Here is a 16,496-nt window from a genome sequence, read left to right as displayed (position 1 = left end):
GCTGGTGTTGCTCAGTGGTAGAGTGTTGTCTCATGCACTGAAGGGTCTCAGGTTTGAGTCTCGGTCAAGGGCATGCATCTAGGTTGCAGGTTTGTTCCCCAGCCATGGTTGGGGCATGTGCAAGAGGCAACCAATGTGTCTCTCTCACATAAATGTTTTTCTCTCTCCCTCCCCCAACCACTCCCTCCCTCCCACTCTCTCTAAAAATTGGTGGAAAAAATATCCTTGGGTGAGGATTAACAACAACAACAAAAAGAGTACAAGCCAAGGGACGAATTTTAAGGTGGAAAATAGAATATAAGTCAAGTAAAGGAAGAAGTAGGGATGTGGTGAGAAGATGATGGGAAAAATGTACTAAGAACAATGTATTGTACATCCCATTGGAATTAAAAAAAAACGATTGGAGTCAGGTATTAGAGGGGAGAGTGCTAAAAAGATAATAGGTGGTAAAGTCTAAAAATGATATATTTGAAATGGAGATTTTGAACGGGGTGTTTTTAAAAATGTAGTTCATGTCCCATCAGTGGACTGGAAAATCAATTTAATGAGTCACAATCAGCTTTTAAAAAATTTAAATAGAAAATAAGATGTTTGGACACAGCAGCAGTGTTGATCCACGATACTTTTGTTTCACTTATATACATTTATATTGGGAGGTAATGAAAAATGGAATTCTTAATGTGGGTAGCAATTAAAGGGTAATTGTAAAATAGAATCACTTTTAAGACTATGTAACAATTCCCATGTAATTATTTATCTTAATTTCTGTGTTGCTGAGGGATCCTCTTCTCGTATCTTTTATCTAGACCCAAAAAGTTCAATCCTGATGCAAGACTGAATAATCAATCACCACTGAGTGTGTAAGTTCTTGTACAGGAGACCATGCTACACAGACTGTACCAAAAAAGCTCTTCAGAGGTATGACAGGTGTCATGATTCTAACTGAAACTGTATTTTGCACTAATAGTAGAGCAATTTGTATGAGTATTTTAAGAGTCACAACCCACACTTACTTCACCATCTTTGGCAAGCTTTCTACCACACCTCATGCTATTTCCCTCTAGTTCTTCTTTATTGATTTCTTGAGGCCTAAAAATATACATAAATCATGAAATCTCACAGGAAATAGGCAACTAATAATTGCAAATGAATTGTAAGTTAAAAAGAACAGAAAAACTTGCCACTAGATTTAAAAAACAAATGTTTTGTGCTGTAGATAAAAATAAAATGCATTGATAAATCTAGTCCTCACGTTAGTAGCCCTGCAGGAGTGAGCAGATGTTCAATATCTGTGGATAGAGTGCTTCATTGGGGCAATATAATTAATTTTATACTTCTGAGGGCAAGATAACTATTCTAGCTCAGTCCCTTAGGTGAGACTCTACATTAAACTCAATAAGAACATAGACGAGAAAAATCTTTAAAAAATGAAGAATATCCAACATTTAAAAACTGAATATACAAAAGAAATACAATGACTTATAAAAGTATTTCATCCATTACAAAATGCTTCAAATTGGAATTCCATTAGAGAATTAACTTTCACTTTTTAGTTTTTATTATTTGTTTAAACAATCTTACGTTTGTGCAAGGTAAGTATTCTGTGAATATATCTGGAAAAAGGTGGGATATAAACTAAATAAAGTAGAACTAAGAATCCTGGATAATCTCATAATCATTATCATGAATTCATATAACACTTTCATACACTCGTCGTTTGGATATAAAAACTTAACTGGGCCATTATTTCAGGAAGTTCTTTGGTATATAAAAATGGGTTAGCCCTGGCTGGTGTAGTTCAGTGGGTAAGGAGTCGATCCATGTACTGAAAGGTTGCTTCAGTCAGGGCACATGCCCGGGTTTCGAGCTCAGTTGCTGGTAAGGGGCGTACAAGAGGCAGCTGATTAATGTCTCACTCTCACATCAATCTTTCTCTCTTTCTCTCCCTCTCCCTTCCTCTCTCTCCAAAAATCAATTAAAAAATCTTTTAAAAAAAATGGTTAAAAGGGATCAGGGGCAAAAATATTAAACTTCTTAAGGCTTCTCCTATATACCCACACATGGATTGTCTCTTCACTCTGCCCATACCAAGGAGCTGGTATAAAGATCAAGGAATAAACGTGGAAGCACTTTTGTAAACTGCAAAGCACTATGAATTGAAAGAAGAGATCATTTTCTTTCCCATAAATATTTTGCAGGAGGTCATATACTTTTGGGTAAGACAATCTGTAACCAGATGTTAATTAATTTTAGACTCAAAAGTCTTCAAAAAACCTATTAATCAGAATTTGACAATACTACCACAAATAAGAAAATTAGTTTTACCTATACATAATATGAAAATCATGTTTTATGAAAGCATTATTCCAAGTAATATTTCAATATGTTGAAAGAAAATCGTAATATAACACTAGGCGAAACAAAGTATATGAATTACTTAATTTCACTAATATAGCAAATGACAATTCAAACATTCCATTACACTAATTGACCAGAAAAATATTTATAAGATTGATAATGTTGTAGAAATAGAATAAAGCTGATTACATGATCTTTGCTCTACTTTAATAGCTCTTGATTTTTCAACATTGTTACTGATTCAATATAATATGCATTAAAAATGTATAGCCAAAGTTTTTTTTCTAAAGAGAGATGATATGATGTAGCATACTTACCCCACCTCACTGTCTTGTTCTGCCCGGAGCATAGCAAGCCACTGCTGTTTGTACACAGAAGACAGCCATCCTAAAATGTAATAATAAATATATTAATAAGAATAATAAGAAACATGGAAGAATAAAAAGGATTTTAAAATAAAAAAAATATATATATCTTTATTGATTTCAGAGAGAGGAAGGGAAAGGGAGAGAGAAAGATAGATACATCAATGAGAGAGAAACATCGACTGGCTGCCTCCTGCAAGCTCCCCACTAGGGATTGAGCCTGCAACCCGGGCGTGTGCTGACTGGGAATCTAACCACAATCTCCTGGATCCTAGGTCGACACTGAGCCAGGCCCGGCAGGGCAAGGATTAAAAATTTTAAGAAGTTGATAAAGTTGTTACTATTTCTGAATTCAAGTTTAGAATAGTAATAAATAAAACTGGTAATTTATATTTTATAAATATGCTATAACAATATGACTTAATGATTTAAAAAAATGTTTTTATTGATTTTAGGGAGAGAGGAAGGGAGAGGGATAGACAGAAAGATCAATGAGAAACATCGACTGGCTGCCTCCTGCAAGCCCCCTACTGGGGATTGAGCCCACAACCCCCGGCATGTGCCCTGACCAGACTAAAACTACTAATACCCACTTCACATTCCAAAAATATAAAGCTTATCTACTTGCATCACAGACACACCTAAATTAAATTACTTTAGAATAGGCTTTCCTTTTTTAACCTCTTCCAAATTCCATTTCTAAAGGGTCTTAAAAAGAAGTCCAATTAGCCCTGGTCGGTGTGGTTCAGTTGGTGTCATCCCATGCACCGAAAGGTTGCTGGTTCCATTCCCAGTCAGGGCACATGCCTGGGTTGCAGGCTCAATCCCTGCTAGGGGGCATGCAAGAGGTAGCCAACAGATGTTTTGTTCTCACATCAATGTTTTTCTCTCTAAGTGGGCTTGGCATCTAATATTATACTATTGCTAGAGCCTGATATATAAACACACACTAAAACAACTATATAACTGCTGTATTATAGAGTAGGGGTAGGGAACCTTTTTTCTGCCAAGGGCCATTTGGATATTTATAACATCATTCAAGGGCTGTACAAAATTATCAACTTAAAAATTAGCTATGAAAAAAACTCCTAGATTTATTGAATTTCTAGACCCGGCTGTGGTTACCCTGGAACGGCCAGACTAAATGATTTTGTGGGCTGGACATTCCCCACCCCTGTTATAGAGAATATAATCTTCAGAGAAATTGTGTCTAAAAAGCCCCCACAACCATACAAATATAACACACACCCTCTCATCTTGGCAGTGTAAAGCTAATATTATAAAAATGATTCATATAAAATTAATAGAAAAACAGTGTCTATAAACCTGTTAGAATGATTTCATAAAACCGCATTACTTTCAAATATATTAAAAATGTTACTCTAGGTTTGCTTTCTATTGAACACCTTTCTAAATAAGTATACAGATTACAAGATCAATGTAAATCTATAAACACAGCTATATTAAAAACTAAAGTGTCAGATAATTACAACTTTTCAGAGAAATCTATCACTAATGTTTACAAATTTACAAATATTCAAACAGGAATTCTATTCTATACTTCTTATATGCATATACAGTACTAAGCTGAATCTTATATAAGCACTAGAGATTTAACTGAGAACATTAAATCAGTAATTGTTTTAAAAAATTTAAATTATAATTAGAAAAGATATTACTTTTGTTTTGACATGAGCTTTAAGACTAGAATAAGGAAAAAAAGAAAATAAGTAAATTTATGGGCTATTAATAGAAAAAAGCAGTTATAACCTTTAAAGAATACTACAAAAGCCATTTTTAAAAGTCTAGTCCCAAGTAGTGTACTAGTTAATCAAATGAAGAACACCCATATTAGAGAAAACTATATAGCCACTTAAATATCTTGGAGAGTATTTAATGATATGGAAAAATACACAAAATATATAATGTGAACACAGAAAATTACCTACATGGTATGATTCAGCTTTGGTATAAAAATGTGTACCTTCTTGGGATTAAGGATAATTTCTATTAAGTATTCTTTTCTCTGATATATATTACTATTATAATCAGAAAGATACTACTTAATATCATAATTTCGTTATGTTCTCTTACCTGAAGGTATTAGAGAATCTTGTTCAATAATTCGTGCAGAGGCCAAATCACTGATAATATACTGTAACCTTAAATGTCTGAATACTGACACAAATGGTTTTCCTTGCTCAGTTTCAAGGAAGGTCATACCTTCAAAATCTATAAAAAACAGTTTAAATTAAATAGCCATTCTTTTAAAATCTACTAACTTACTTTTTCATTAAATGTTTTCATGGGTTTCGGACATACACACACACACACACATCTATTATATAAAAAGCTAGTTTCAAAGTTTTCAAAGATTTTATAAACCTCAGGTAGGTGGATAAAAACTTGGGAGATTTAGAAAAAAGCCCCAGGAAATTAATTTTGGTCCTAAGTAGAACCTTGGAACAATTCAGTTGTACACCATTCTGGGGTTTGGAGCTTGCAGTGAAGCAAGGTAGGAAAGGAATGCTTGAGAACGATAGTTAGGATTATGGTATCTCCCCAGGACACCCTCTCCAAGGCACTGACAACTCCAGTGGAACTCTAAAGCCCAAGTGCCTCACTTAAGGGTCTTCAAAAGATACACAGGTCATGGAATGTCTCTAAGGAGTCTTCTAACTTATGCTTTAGCTAGATGCGATGACCACTAATTAATTTATTAATTCTCTATTCAAATACAAAATAAGATACAAGGAAATTGTAGCCATGGATTTGTTACACATGGATAGTATTTATTGTTAAAATAATTCAAGTTTAAGAAGTATATGGCTTAACTGGTCAAGATGGTAGAGTAGGCATATGTAGTACTCGAATCCTCCCACAACCACATAAAAATCAGAACTAAACAACCATTATTCAGAACCACCTGAAATCTAGCTGAATAGAAGTCCCACAACTAAGGACATAGGGAAGCCACAATTGAGACTGGTAAGAGGGGCAGAGATGTAGAACAGGTTTGTTCCACACCCATGAGTGGCAGATAAAAATCGGGAAGGATGTCTTGTATGCAGAGGTCCTCCCTGTAGAGTGAGGGGTCCCAGCCACACACCAGACCCCCCTACCCAGGGTTCCAATGCAAGGACAAGAAGTCCTCAAGACTTCTGACTGTAAAAACCAGCTTGGATTTTGGCTGAGTGAGACAGAGAGAGGGCTGCTAGAGTACCAGGTGTTTTTCTTAAAGTGTCCGCACAAGGACTTAATCAGTCTCACTCACTCTGAGTTCCAGTGCTGGGGAACTAGGGACATACAGGGAGGAACTGAGTTGTCTGGCATCAGGCGAGAGTTGGAGAAGCGGCTTGATCCCAGAGAGTAGTGCTGGCAGAGGCCACTGTTCCTTTTTTGGGCCCTCTCCCCACAGAGCCAGCAGGCAGGTACCATATCTGAGTCTCCATCAACCTGGCTAATATTGTTAACCTCACCCTGCTGATTCCCTGAAACCCCAGTGCACCCAACTTGCAGGCCTATCTAAGCCATTTCCAGTGGCTTTTCCATACAAATGGCCTGTCTTGGCTCAATCTTTGGATTTTCCTAAAATCTCTCAAACAAGCAGCATCTGGCCTTGGTATGCCCCATATCTCTTGCTAAGTGGCCCCAGGCTTGGCACTAGTGTAGTCTTGACCCATATATATCTGAAAAGTCAAATAATGAAGAAAACCTGAGAGAAATATGCTAAAATATAATGGGTGAGGGGACCACAAGTGATTTCTCTGTTTTACTTCCTCTGTATTCATCACTTTATAATTTTAAAACTGTATGAAAACCTCAAAATCCTCACTGAAACATAAGAGCATTAGACATCTATTTTGCTTTACGCAATCAGTGTCTCCCTGAAAAGTTATCTTAAACTGTATACACTATGAAGACTGGGTTGGAGACCCTAGAGTGAAAACCAGAAGTGGACCACAGCTTCTTATTCTGGTTTAATTTCTCTAGATGTGCTGTGGTTAACCCATCTGGAGCTCAAGAGGATAAGTTTATGTCAACATTTACCTAATACCTACTGTTTCTATTGAGTCCCTTTGTCTTTTTAGCTTCTCCGCCCTCCTTATCTCTTTCAGTTTTTACATATCTCCCTGTTTAAAATTTCTCCTCGATAATTTATCTGATCCCTCTTTAATTACCATAATGTAGTACTAAGGCATAATTTAAGATGTAAATTTAGTATTTTGTTCTTTAAGTAAATCAAGTTAGATTTTATTGGTATAGCCCTTTAGACATTTTTCGTTCATGAGCTTGACAAAAAAAGAATTTATCTGGCTCTAAGCTAGGAAATCTCACTACATAAAATAATTCTACAAAATTTATTTAAACAAGACACAAAGAGCACTAAATTTTCAAAATTAAAACCTTCTATTCATTAAAAGACACCTTTAAGAAAGTAAAAAAGATAACCTACAAACTAGAAGTGCAACACATATTTATGACAAAGAATTGATTTCAAGAATATATAAAGAATACCTACAAATCATTAAGAAAAGAAATACAATATTAAAATAGGAAAACACCTGAACAAGTATTTCACATAAGAGAAAATGGCCAATACACACATAAAAAGCTGTTTAATTTCTTTGTTTTAAAGAAATGAAAATCAAGTTCATAATATGAAATAGTTCAGTAACAACTAAAACAAAATGATACACTGTCCAGCGGTGTGCTAGAGCTGGCTCGTACTGGCTCACAGGAGCTGATGGTATGCATTTCTTCCCAACTCCACATTCAGTGATGTCATGTTGGTAGCTTGAAATCAGCCATGTTGGGGAATTGTAAAATGGAAATTTAAAAATAATCGGGGATTATTTTTCCAGAGAGCCAGTTCACCAGCACACCACTATATTGTATATGTTAAGACACACATATATATGAAATAACATTTTTTTTTTTAAGCAAGGGAATAATAAACCCAAAATTCAAGACAGTAGTTGGGAAAAGTCAAAGGGACACAACATGAAAGAAGCACATGAGCAGACTATAGTTATTAATGTTCTAGTAACTGAGGATTAATTTCTGGAGGTTTGCTATATTAAAAATAAACAAAAAGGTGGCAGTACATAGACTAAAAGTGACAGTAAACAAAGAAAATCATGAACTAAGGATTATGAGTTATCTACTTCCTCGCACCTGAGGGCCATTAAATTTTTCCCCTGTATCTGTTTTAGCAAAGTAAAAAATAAATATATTGTATATTCTACCTCTGTCCAGATAAGAAAGACTTTATGGCAGTTGATCTTAACCAATTTTAGATCAACCTCCCTGGGAATCTGATGAAAGGTATGGAAACTCTTTCCCCTAAAAATGCAACACACACAGACATATAAAATTTTGCATCCATTTTCAGAGGTTAGTGACACACAGAAGCCTGTCTGTGGGTCCCCCATGTTAAGAATTGCTGTCTAATACACAGAGTTTAATTTGTTAGGGAAAATTCAATGTGGTCAAACAAAAGACAAATTCAAAAATCAGTAGTTACAGGGATCAAAACATGGTTTAAGGAGTAATAATTTAGTTACTGATAAGCAAGGCATTTTTCTTATCCAGCCTCAGTTTTCTCAGGGGAAATGAGGGGTTGAATTAGATAATTGCTAAGGTCCTCTCCAACACTAAAATTTTCTAAGTCTATAATGATTTTAATAAATTTCAATTATAAAAACAAGTTTTCAGGTATACCTTTTTTCCTCTTAGAAAACCAGACATCTGTTTCAGTCAAAAGCTGTTTTAAAGATCCATTCCAAGAAGGCACAAGCTGAAGGAACATCCACTAGGTTAAAAAAGAAAAAAATGACAAGACTTCTTCATATTATGATTTTACATTTTCAAACTGCTTCCACCTTAAAACATAGTATCTAAAAGTTTTAATTTTCATACAAGCAATTGAAAGAAGTAGAACTATTACATGACATGCTTATAAAGCTTTAAATTAATTGCTGTCCAATAATAAAAATTAGGTGTGTGTGATAAAGAATAAACTAATCCTTGAAAGTTAATGGTCTCAAATACACTGTAGTTATACTACTTAAAAGGTAAAGGTTTAATATATAGTACATTAGCAAATTTATACTAATTTATTCTACTCACCAATTAACTCAATTTCACTACATACTATGTGAGATTATAAATGTAAGAAATTAAATAAGGGAAAAAGGAGTTTCTTTTTGTCCAATTGTCTTATTGCTGTTGAGACATAATGCAGAATAGTAAAGAGCATGAACTTTTAAATCCTGACCCTACTATTTAGTAGCTGGGCAAATGACCTAATTTCTCTGGGCATTAATTTCTTCATTTGTTTAATGAGCATAATATGTCTACCTCACAGAACATTTAAAAAATTAATACCTGTAACATAGTTTGAATAGTGCTTGGTACAGAGTAAGCATTTATCATTACTGGCAAACCAGCAGTTACAACAGGAAAGTATGAATGCTACCAGAGATAGAAATGAGACTCCTTTAATGATTAGATAACCCCGTTACTAAACTTCCTTGAAGAAAAATAGTAAAAGAATCTCATCCTACCATAAAAACAAACCACCACAATGATAAAACAAGAAGGTGTCTCTCTCATTCCCAGATTTCACAACTGTGTTAAATGTAGACTCCATGTGGGGGACAAAAGGCTAAAGGCAAAATTATGCAGTGGGAAAGCAATGGATTGGGACTCATAATACCTGGGTTCTGCCTCAAGTCTGCCACTTAGTTATTGTAAGAATTCTAAGTTTTAGCTTCTATAGAACAAGAATAATAAAAATGATGATAATAATAATTTTAAAAGTAAAAAATTGCAAAAAAAGACTAGCCAATTTGTCTCTTCAGAGAGTTATGAAAATAAAATTACATTTAAAATGTTGAAACCATTGAAAAGGATGGACTGAAACATAAGCCTGAATGAAAATAAGGTCTTTAAAAGAAGAATTTTAACATTTTCTAAAAAAGGCAAGTGTGAAAATTTCATCATAGTTATTAATTCAACTAAAGCTCAACTCTGAAAACATTTCTGAAAACTATATACGGCCGACCCTTGCATAACACAGGTTTGAACTGTGCAGGCCCACTTACATGTGGATTTTTTTTTCAATAAATACCGTAAATGTATTTTCTCTTCTTTATGATTTTCTTCATAACATTTTCTTCTCTCTAGCTTACTTTATTGTAAGAATACAGAATACATATAACATACAAAATATGTGTTAATTGACCATTTATGATATCAGTAAGGCTTCTGCCAACAGTAGGCTATTAGTAGTTATGAGTAGGTAAGTTTTTGGGGAGTCAAATTTTTGACTGCAGAGTGGGGGGGAAGTTAGTTTCAGTGCCCCTAACCCTAGAGATGTTCAAAAGTCAACTGTAAAACATTTAACATCTCTGATTATATAAGTAACATAATAACATATTTGTTGTTGAAAAAAATCTGGAAAAAAACAGAAATGTATCCCTAGGATAAAGGAGTATGAAGAACGAAATTAAAATCACTCAGCATGACAACAAATCCCTAAACACAAAGACTTCTTAACATTTTTGCATATTTCCTTTTACTTTTCTTAAATTTATAAGCATTCCCTATCACTGGCCACTGGCTGTTTCCAATTTTTCACTATTATAATCAATGCTGAGGTGATATCCTACACACATCATACTACATCAATACCTTTTTAAGAGCTGTGTATACATCCATCTCCACTTGCATCACAAATAAGTTAGATGAACCAATGAGCAGTTTCATGACATTTATACTAAAAAAGATAAAATAGAGGTAGTGAGTTTATTTTCATGCACAGGCTAAAAGAGGCTGGTAAAACTGAAAATGTTGCCTTTCTTATCAAAAGAAAATGTGGAATTAAACATTAAATCAGTCTTTTTGCCCAAGACAAAGAATATTTGGCAGAAAATAATCTATCTGAACACAGAGATAATTCAGATAGTGTGCTATGAAAGGTTGAAAGGTCTTTTTTTTTGCACTAATAGGAAAACAAAAAGAGTTCTGATCTGCTAATTAACCCAGTTAAAGCAAGGTCCCAATAAGATAACTCTTAGTATGCTCTGATAAAGTGGCAGCCTTCCTCATTTTTCTTTCCTCCCCATTCAATATTTAAAAAAACAAAGACACTTGTCAAAATACAATGAAACAGCTAGATCTTCAAATTAATGTTTAAACTCTAGGCCTAAGTGCTTAGTCATAAAACATGTTTTTATTACTATAAGAGTAAGATCAAGAAATATGTGTTAGTTTAAATTTAAAGTGAAAATAACATCACCAGTTGTTTTCCTTCTTTCCCTTTTTCTTTCCTTCAAGTCAGAAAAAAAGCATCTGAGTTTTTAAGATGACCACTATGATTTATCTTCCTTTTGAAAAAGCGCAATGAGAAATTATAACAGAAAAAATTTAAAGTATTTCTAATGATTTTCAAACCAAATATACTGCAGAGCTTTGTTTATGTGATGATATCACTAGGTGATGGTTTCTTTCTTTTTTTTTTTGTAGAATAATACTTTCTACTAAAGTACTTAAGGGCAGACAAAAGGAAAGGATCCAGAGTTCCAGAAGGTGGTCTAGTCATAAAAATAACACTTCTATTAATTCTTGTATTTTATCTTGAAAATTCAAAGAAATTTAAATTCTCTCTATTCCATAATGTATTTAAAGATAAAAGTGTTTCTCTCCTACGTCTTTCTACACCTCCCTCTCCCCCACCCCTAGTCAGTAAAATTGACATCCCAGGAAGATAGGCAATGATAAGTCATTGGTTTTGTACATTTCCATTGGAGTGTCACATACTACTTAGGGACATTTGTACCCTTTTCTCAGAAGCACCACTGTAAAGGAAACACAAGCTTGAAATGCAGCCTGAAATGCAAGACTATAAAGCCTACTGGTCTCTAAAAGATCACTCCTACCCTGAATTTCTCAGATTCTGCCATTAATACAAATAAGCTCCTTGAGGGCAGAGGCCATGACATAATCATCTCTGTATCGTTCACAGCCTCTAACAGAGTACCTTTATACAAAGCGGACATTCTGGAAGTATTTGTAAAAGGAAGGAGGAAGCAATAGTAAGCAGACTTAATTCAAAGTCCAACCTACTTAATTTAATGAATTTCATTAGGCTTATCAAAAAGTTTACAATTTCCTTAAACTTAATTTTTCAATGGGAAAGATGGCTTTTTTAAAAACGATTTTATTGATTTTTAGAGAGAGAGAAAGGGAGAGGGACAGAGAAAGAGAAACATCAATGTGAGAGAGAAACATCCACTGGCTGCCTCCTGAATGCCCCCCACCAGGGATCGAGCCTGAAAGCTGGGCATATGCCCTGACCAGGAATGAAACCAGCAACCTTTTGGTGCATGGGACGATGCCCTACCAGCTGAGCCACACTGACCAGGGCTAAAGATGGCTTTAAAAATAAACTTTTAGGCCCTGGCTGGTTTGGTTCAGGGGATGGAGCATCAGCCCACAAACTGAAGGGTCCTGGGTTCCATTCTGGCTAAGGGGACGTACCTCAGGTTGCAGGCTCTGGCCCTAGTTGGAGCACATGAGGGAGGCAACCAATCCAGGTCTCTCTCTCACATTGATATTTCTCTCTCTCCCCCTTCCACTCCCTCTGAAAAGCAATGGAAAAATATCCTCAGTAAGGAGTAAAAAAAAGAAAAGAAAAAAAATAATAAGAGAACTTTTAGAGCCCAGCAAAAGTGAGATAACACTTAAAGACTTTTCTACAATTTTATAGCAGCAATGAATTTTTCTATTAAAATTGGTTAAAACAGTCAACATAATATACATTATATCATTCATAATTTGTGTAGCATTTCATCAGTTCATGGGTGCAGTCATGATACCTTTTACCAAATTGTTTATTTTTTCATAAGTAATATATTTTTGTTTTATACAAAAATATCTTGTATACTTTGGAAAATGTAAAACAGTATTTTAGAATGATTAAAAAGTTATTTAAAATTCAAATACCTCAGTTCTTTAAAAAGTTCAACATTCTGATGAGTCATCAAATTGTTTAGAAGCCATTCAAGGCACCTGAAATTAAAACACAGAATTATTACATTATATATCATGTACTGATGATTTATTAAGTAAGACTTACAGTTATAATAAAAATGGAATATTAGTCTTGCTAGGACATGCTCAAAATTTTTAATTTAACAATTAAAAATTTAGTATTATTTTTTGTCAGCAGTTATTAAGGGAATATTCCCTTTATATTAATGAGAGCATTTCAACTTAAGAAAACCGCATTTCAAGTTTGTGTTAAAAGGTTTATGAAAGAGTTTACAAACTTCGATATAATTTGAAAATGGGTACTGAAATTCTCAAGAGTTAAAAAAAAAAAAATTGTCAGTAGTTGCATTGATATGATGTCTAGCATGTGTACTAATTGAAAGATTTTATAGAAAATCTACAGTAGAGTGACCATAGTTTTTATAAGCATGTATAACCCACCCATGGTCACTTACAAAGACATCACTTTTGAGAAATTTACTAATTTGTCCAAATGTAAAAAGAAACTTTTAATACAAAATTCTATTCTATCTTTTTTTTTTCTTTCGTTCTTGTCACTACACATTCTCTTAGGAAACCAAAGCAGCCAAATTCCCAAAAGTGGGAGGGAAGGAAAAAGAAAAAGGGTAACTCACTTTTTCTTTACAGAATCTAATCCATAGGTCCCTGCTGATGTGTAATAGCCACATACAGTTTTCACATTAATTGTTTCCTTCATTGTCTCACCACACTGCTGTATTAAACCATCCTGTAAATATAAATAAGCACTGGAAAGGCCCATTTCATGTGGGAAAAATTAGCTCTGAACATGTGCTTTTACATATTAAAAAGTAAAAAAAGGAAGAAAGAAAAGAAAGAAAACTCATTAAGTGCAACAAGCCTAAGTTTTTCATAAGTCCAGTAAAAATACCGAAGGGGGGAAAAAGAAAATCCAGGAGGTATGCAGCTAAATACTTGGAATTAAAAATGGAAGAGAGGGGGTAAAAGAAGGCAGAGATGAATATTATTATCCTCTCTCTTTTCTATTCTTCCCTTTCCCTGGGATCTTTGCAAATTTAAGCAACATTCTGTTTGTTTTGCCAGTTCTTTTTAAATTAAGACCTCTCTACATAGAACATGTGATGGGCTAGGCAAGTAAACTATGAGTCATCAGAAGGTGTTTATTAAAGTTTAAAACATTTATGAATATCTAAAAGATGTACTTAAATCAAATATATTATTGTTTTAAACTCACACTGAAATTTTAATCTAAAATGTTTACATATAAGATTTCCTTTTTTTTCTTCCTCCACCTCCTCCTCTGCCACCCTCCATGTAAGATTTCAAATGAACTTTATTCAATATATGGAATGAATACTGTCACTGTTTACTCAACTTTCTGAAATATATTCATGCAAATATATTACTAGGTTAAACAGTTAAGTCATAAAGATAATGCAGAAAGTGGATTTAGAACAAAACCAAAAAAGGACTAAAGTTAGAAAATAAAGTATACTTAGTGGAAATAAGAATTGTAAGGATCAAAACATTTTAAAATATCAAATAACTTCAACAAAGTATATTTAGCAAGCTATTAACTTTTACTTCAAATAAATTAGTATACAAATGCAACATAAAAAGAAAATTAACTCTTTTAAAGATCAAAATAAATCACTGATTCCATTAGGATTTTAAACTTACCAGAATGTCATTCTAGACTTCTCCCCTATCCTCTTAATATCTCCTTTGTCATGAAGTCCAGTGGATTATCCCTGTGTTATGACCCTAATTTAGACCCTTACTTGGATTATTACAATAGTTTTTATACTCATCTTTTCTTCAATCCATCCTTCACATTGTTCCTGAAGTATTCTTTCTAAACACAACTTTGTCTTTTTCCTGATTAAAATCTTCCAAAAGTACTTATACATAAAGTCTAAACTTTTTAAAAGGTATCGAGGACTTTCATGAGCTGGCCTCTGCCTCCCTCTCTCCAACGCTTTTTATATTCTATACTAGAGCCATGTTGCCCTCAGATTCTCTAATTTTCCACAGTTTCACATCACCAGGTCTTAGTTTACTGTCTGAAATGCTTTCCTTCTCTCTTCTTACTTTGCAAAAGAAATACATTTTTCAGTTTTCAAGACTCAACCTCAAACACAACTTCCTTCTTTGACACCACCATGTTAAACTGACCACTTTATGGATCCACGAAATCCTACATGATGTTTATTATCATACCTATAACACTGGACAGCTCTTACTTTATCTTTGGGTTGGCATATCAACCCTCCCTCTCCCACTCATTATACTGTGAGCTTCTTAAAGGTGGGGAAAGTACCTTAATTTACCTTTGGATCTTTATGCCTACTTTAGCACACTGCTTAAGACACTTCTGTTGAATGAACAAATCTGTCCTTCTACCAATAAATTATACACATTTACACACAGTTATTTCATAATTAAGAAAGTTTACACAGTAAGCACTCAATGTTTTTTGAGCCCATGAAGTAAATGAATTAGTAATTACGTATAAGCCATCTGCTTCATAACAGTCAAAATAAATCATTATTGAATAGAAATCTGTAAATGGACTTACACAAATAAATTTTTTCCACATTATAGTCATTCTAAGATGTCTACACAGAAATAGCTTGTATTCATCTTACATAGACATCATGACCCCTCTGGTTGCAATAAATTGCCTTTAGCTAAACATTTTAGATGATATCACAAATGGCATATTTATGCAATTCATTTTTATTTTAAAAATTGTAAAAAGCTAAACTTTATTTTTGGAATAGATATTTTGAAACAAAGATATAACTGTAATCCTTTCTTTGAATAATGCATATACTTACCAACTGTAGCATACAAGCTGCTGCCAAAATGGCAATAACTCGACTGGGCTTTATTAAGACATCATCTCGATATAGTGACCCAAATGCAACCTGCAGTGCTGGAAGCAAAAGTAAACATGTAGAATGAAATAACAATTATATCTATAAGAGTATTACAAAGATAACAACACTGACTTTTTTTACACACTAAAACATATGTCTAAATCTAATATGTACTTAAAAAGGGCAAGAGAAACATCATTAATTAAAATGCTAGTAATGGTTACTGATTAATGGTGCTAATTTAATAGTAATGTTATAAATTTCCATTTATTTTACCAAATCAAGCTGGATTCTTCTACATCTAACCTTGACATTAACTAGTGGTCAGAATTCAGATACCCTTGGAAAAAGCTTTATAAAGATAGCCCTGAGTAGACCAATTATTAAGTACATGTATAGACACTATGATATTAACTCTGATGCTTTCAGTGCTTCACCACTGGCGAGTATGGAATAGCTCATGGTCTTATCCATGCTATACTCTCACCAGCCACCATAGCTATCTGAGCCTGTCCTTCCTTCTCTCTGCTGTACCTGCATCTATGTCTCACATAATTTACTTTATGTTTTTGCACCTGAAACTTGTATGAATATTATTCACCAGCTTTTCTATGTAATTATAATACATAGTCATACTTCTCCTTCCTTCACCCTACATTCTCTATATCCCAGGGAGATATATTTGTAAACATAAGTAAACAGATTGATATGGCCCACATGACTAAGATTAGACATAGGTAGAAGAGAATTGATAAACTATGGAGTAAATCAATATAATGTTGTTGTCTTGGGGTATTAAATAGAGCTTTTTACTAGCTTCCAAAGAAAGAAG

General features: G+C 33.9%; 1 protein-coding gene across 2 annotated transcripts in view; it reads right to left on the bottom strand.

Annotated features, from left to right (window-relative positions):
• GMCL1 (germ cell-less 1, spermatogenesis associated) overlaps nucleotides 1–16,496 on the bottom strand; it is a 39,568-nt gene that overhangs the window by 12,187 nt on the left and 10,885 nt on the right. The window contains exons 4-11 of one of the 2 annotated variants that reach the window (XM_081156897.1): nucleotides 15,623–15,720; nucleotides 13,418–13,530; nucleotides 12,735–12,800; nucleotides 10,422–10,506; nucleotides 8,448–8,538; nucleotides 4,818–4,955; nucleotides 2,676–2,745; nucleotides 1,014–1,089 (exon numbers count right to left, since the gene is read on the bottom strand). In XM_081156897.1, the coding sequence (XP_081013023.1) occupies nucleotides 1,014–1,089; nucleotides 2,676–2,745; nucleotides 4,818–4,955; nucleotides 8,448–8,538; nucleotides 10,422–10,506; nucleotides 12,735–12,800; nucleotides 13,418–13,530; nucleotides 15,623–15,720 (737 nt within the window). The remainder of the gene's footprint in view (nucleotides 1–1,013; nucleotides 1,090–2,675; nucleotides 2,746–4,817; nucleotides 4,956–8,447; nucleotides 8,539–10,421; nucleotides 10,507–12,734; nucleotides 12,801–13,417; nucleotides 13,531–15,622; nucleotides 15,721–16,496) is intronic. The other variant, XM_081156898.1, reaches the window with a different exon arrangement.

This window comes from Miniopterus schreibersii (assembly GCF_964146895.1).
Source record: "Miniopterus schreibersii genome assembly, chromosome: 13".
NCBI lineage: Eukaryota > Metazoa > Chordata > Mammalia > Chiroptera > Miniopteridae > Miniopterus > Miniopterus schreibersii.
Note: the sequence above shows the minus strand (reverse complement) of the source record. Positions and strands in the feature narration are given on the sequence as shown.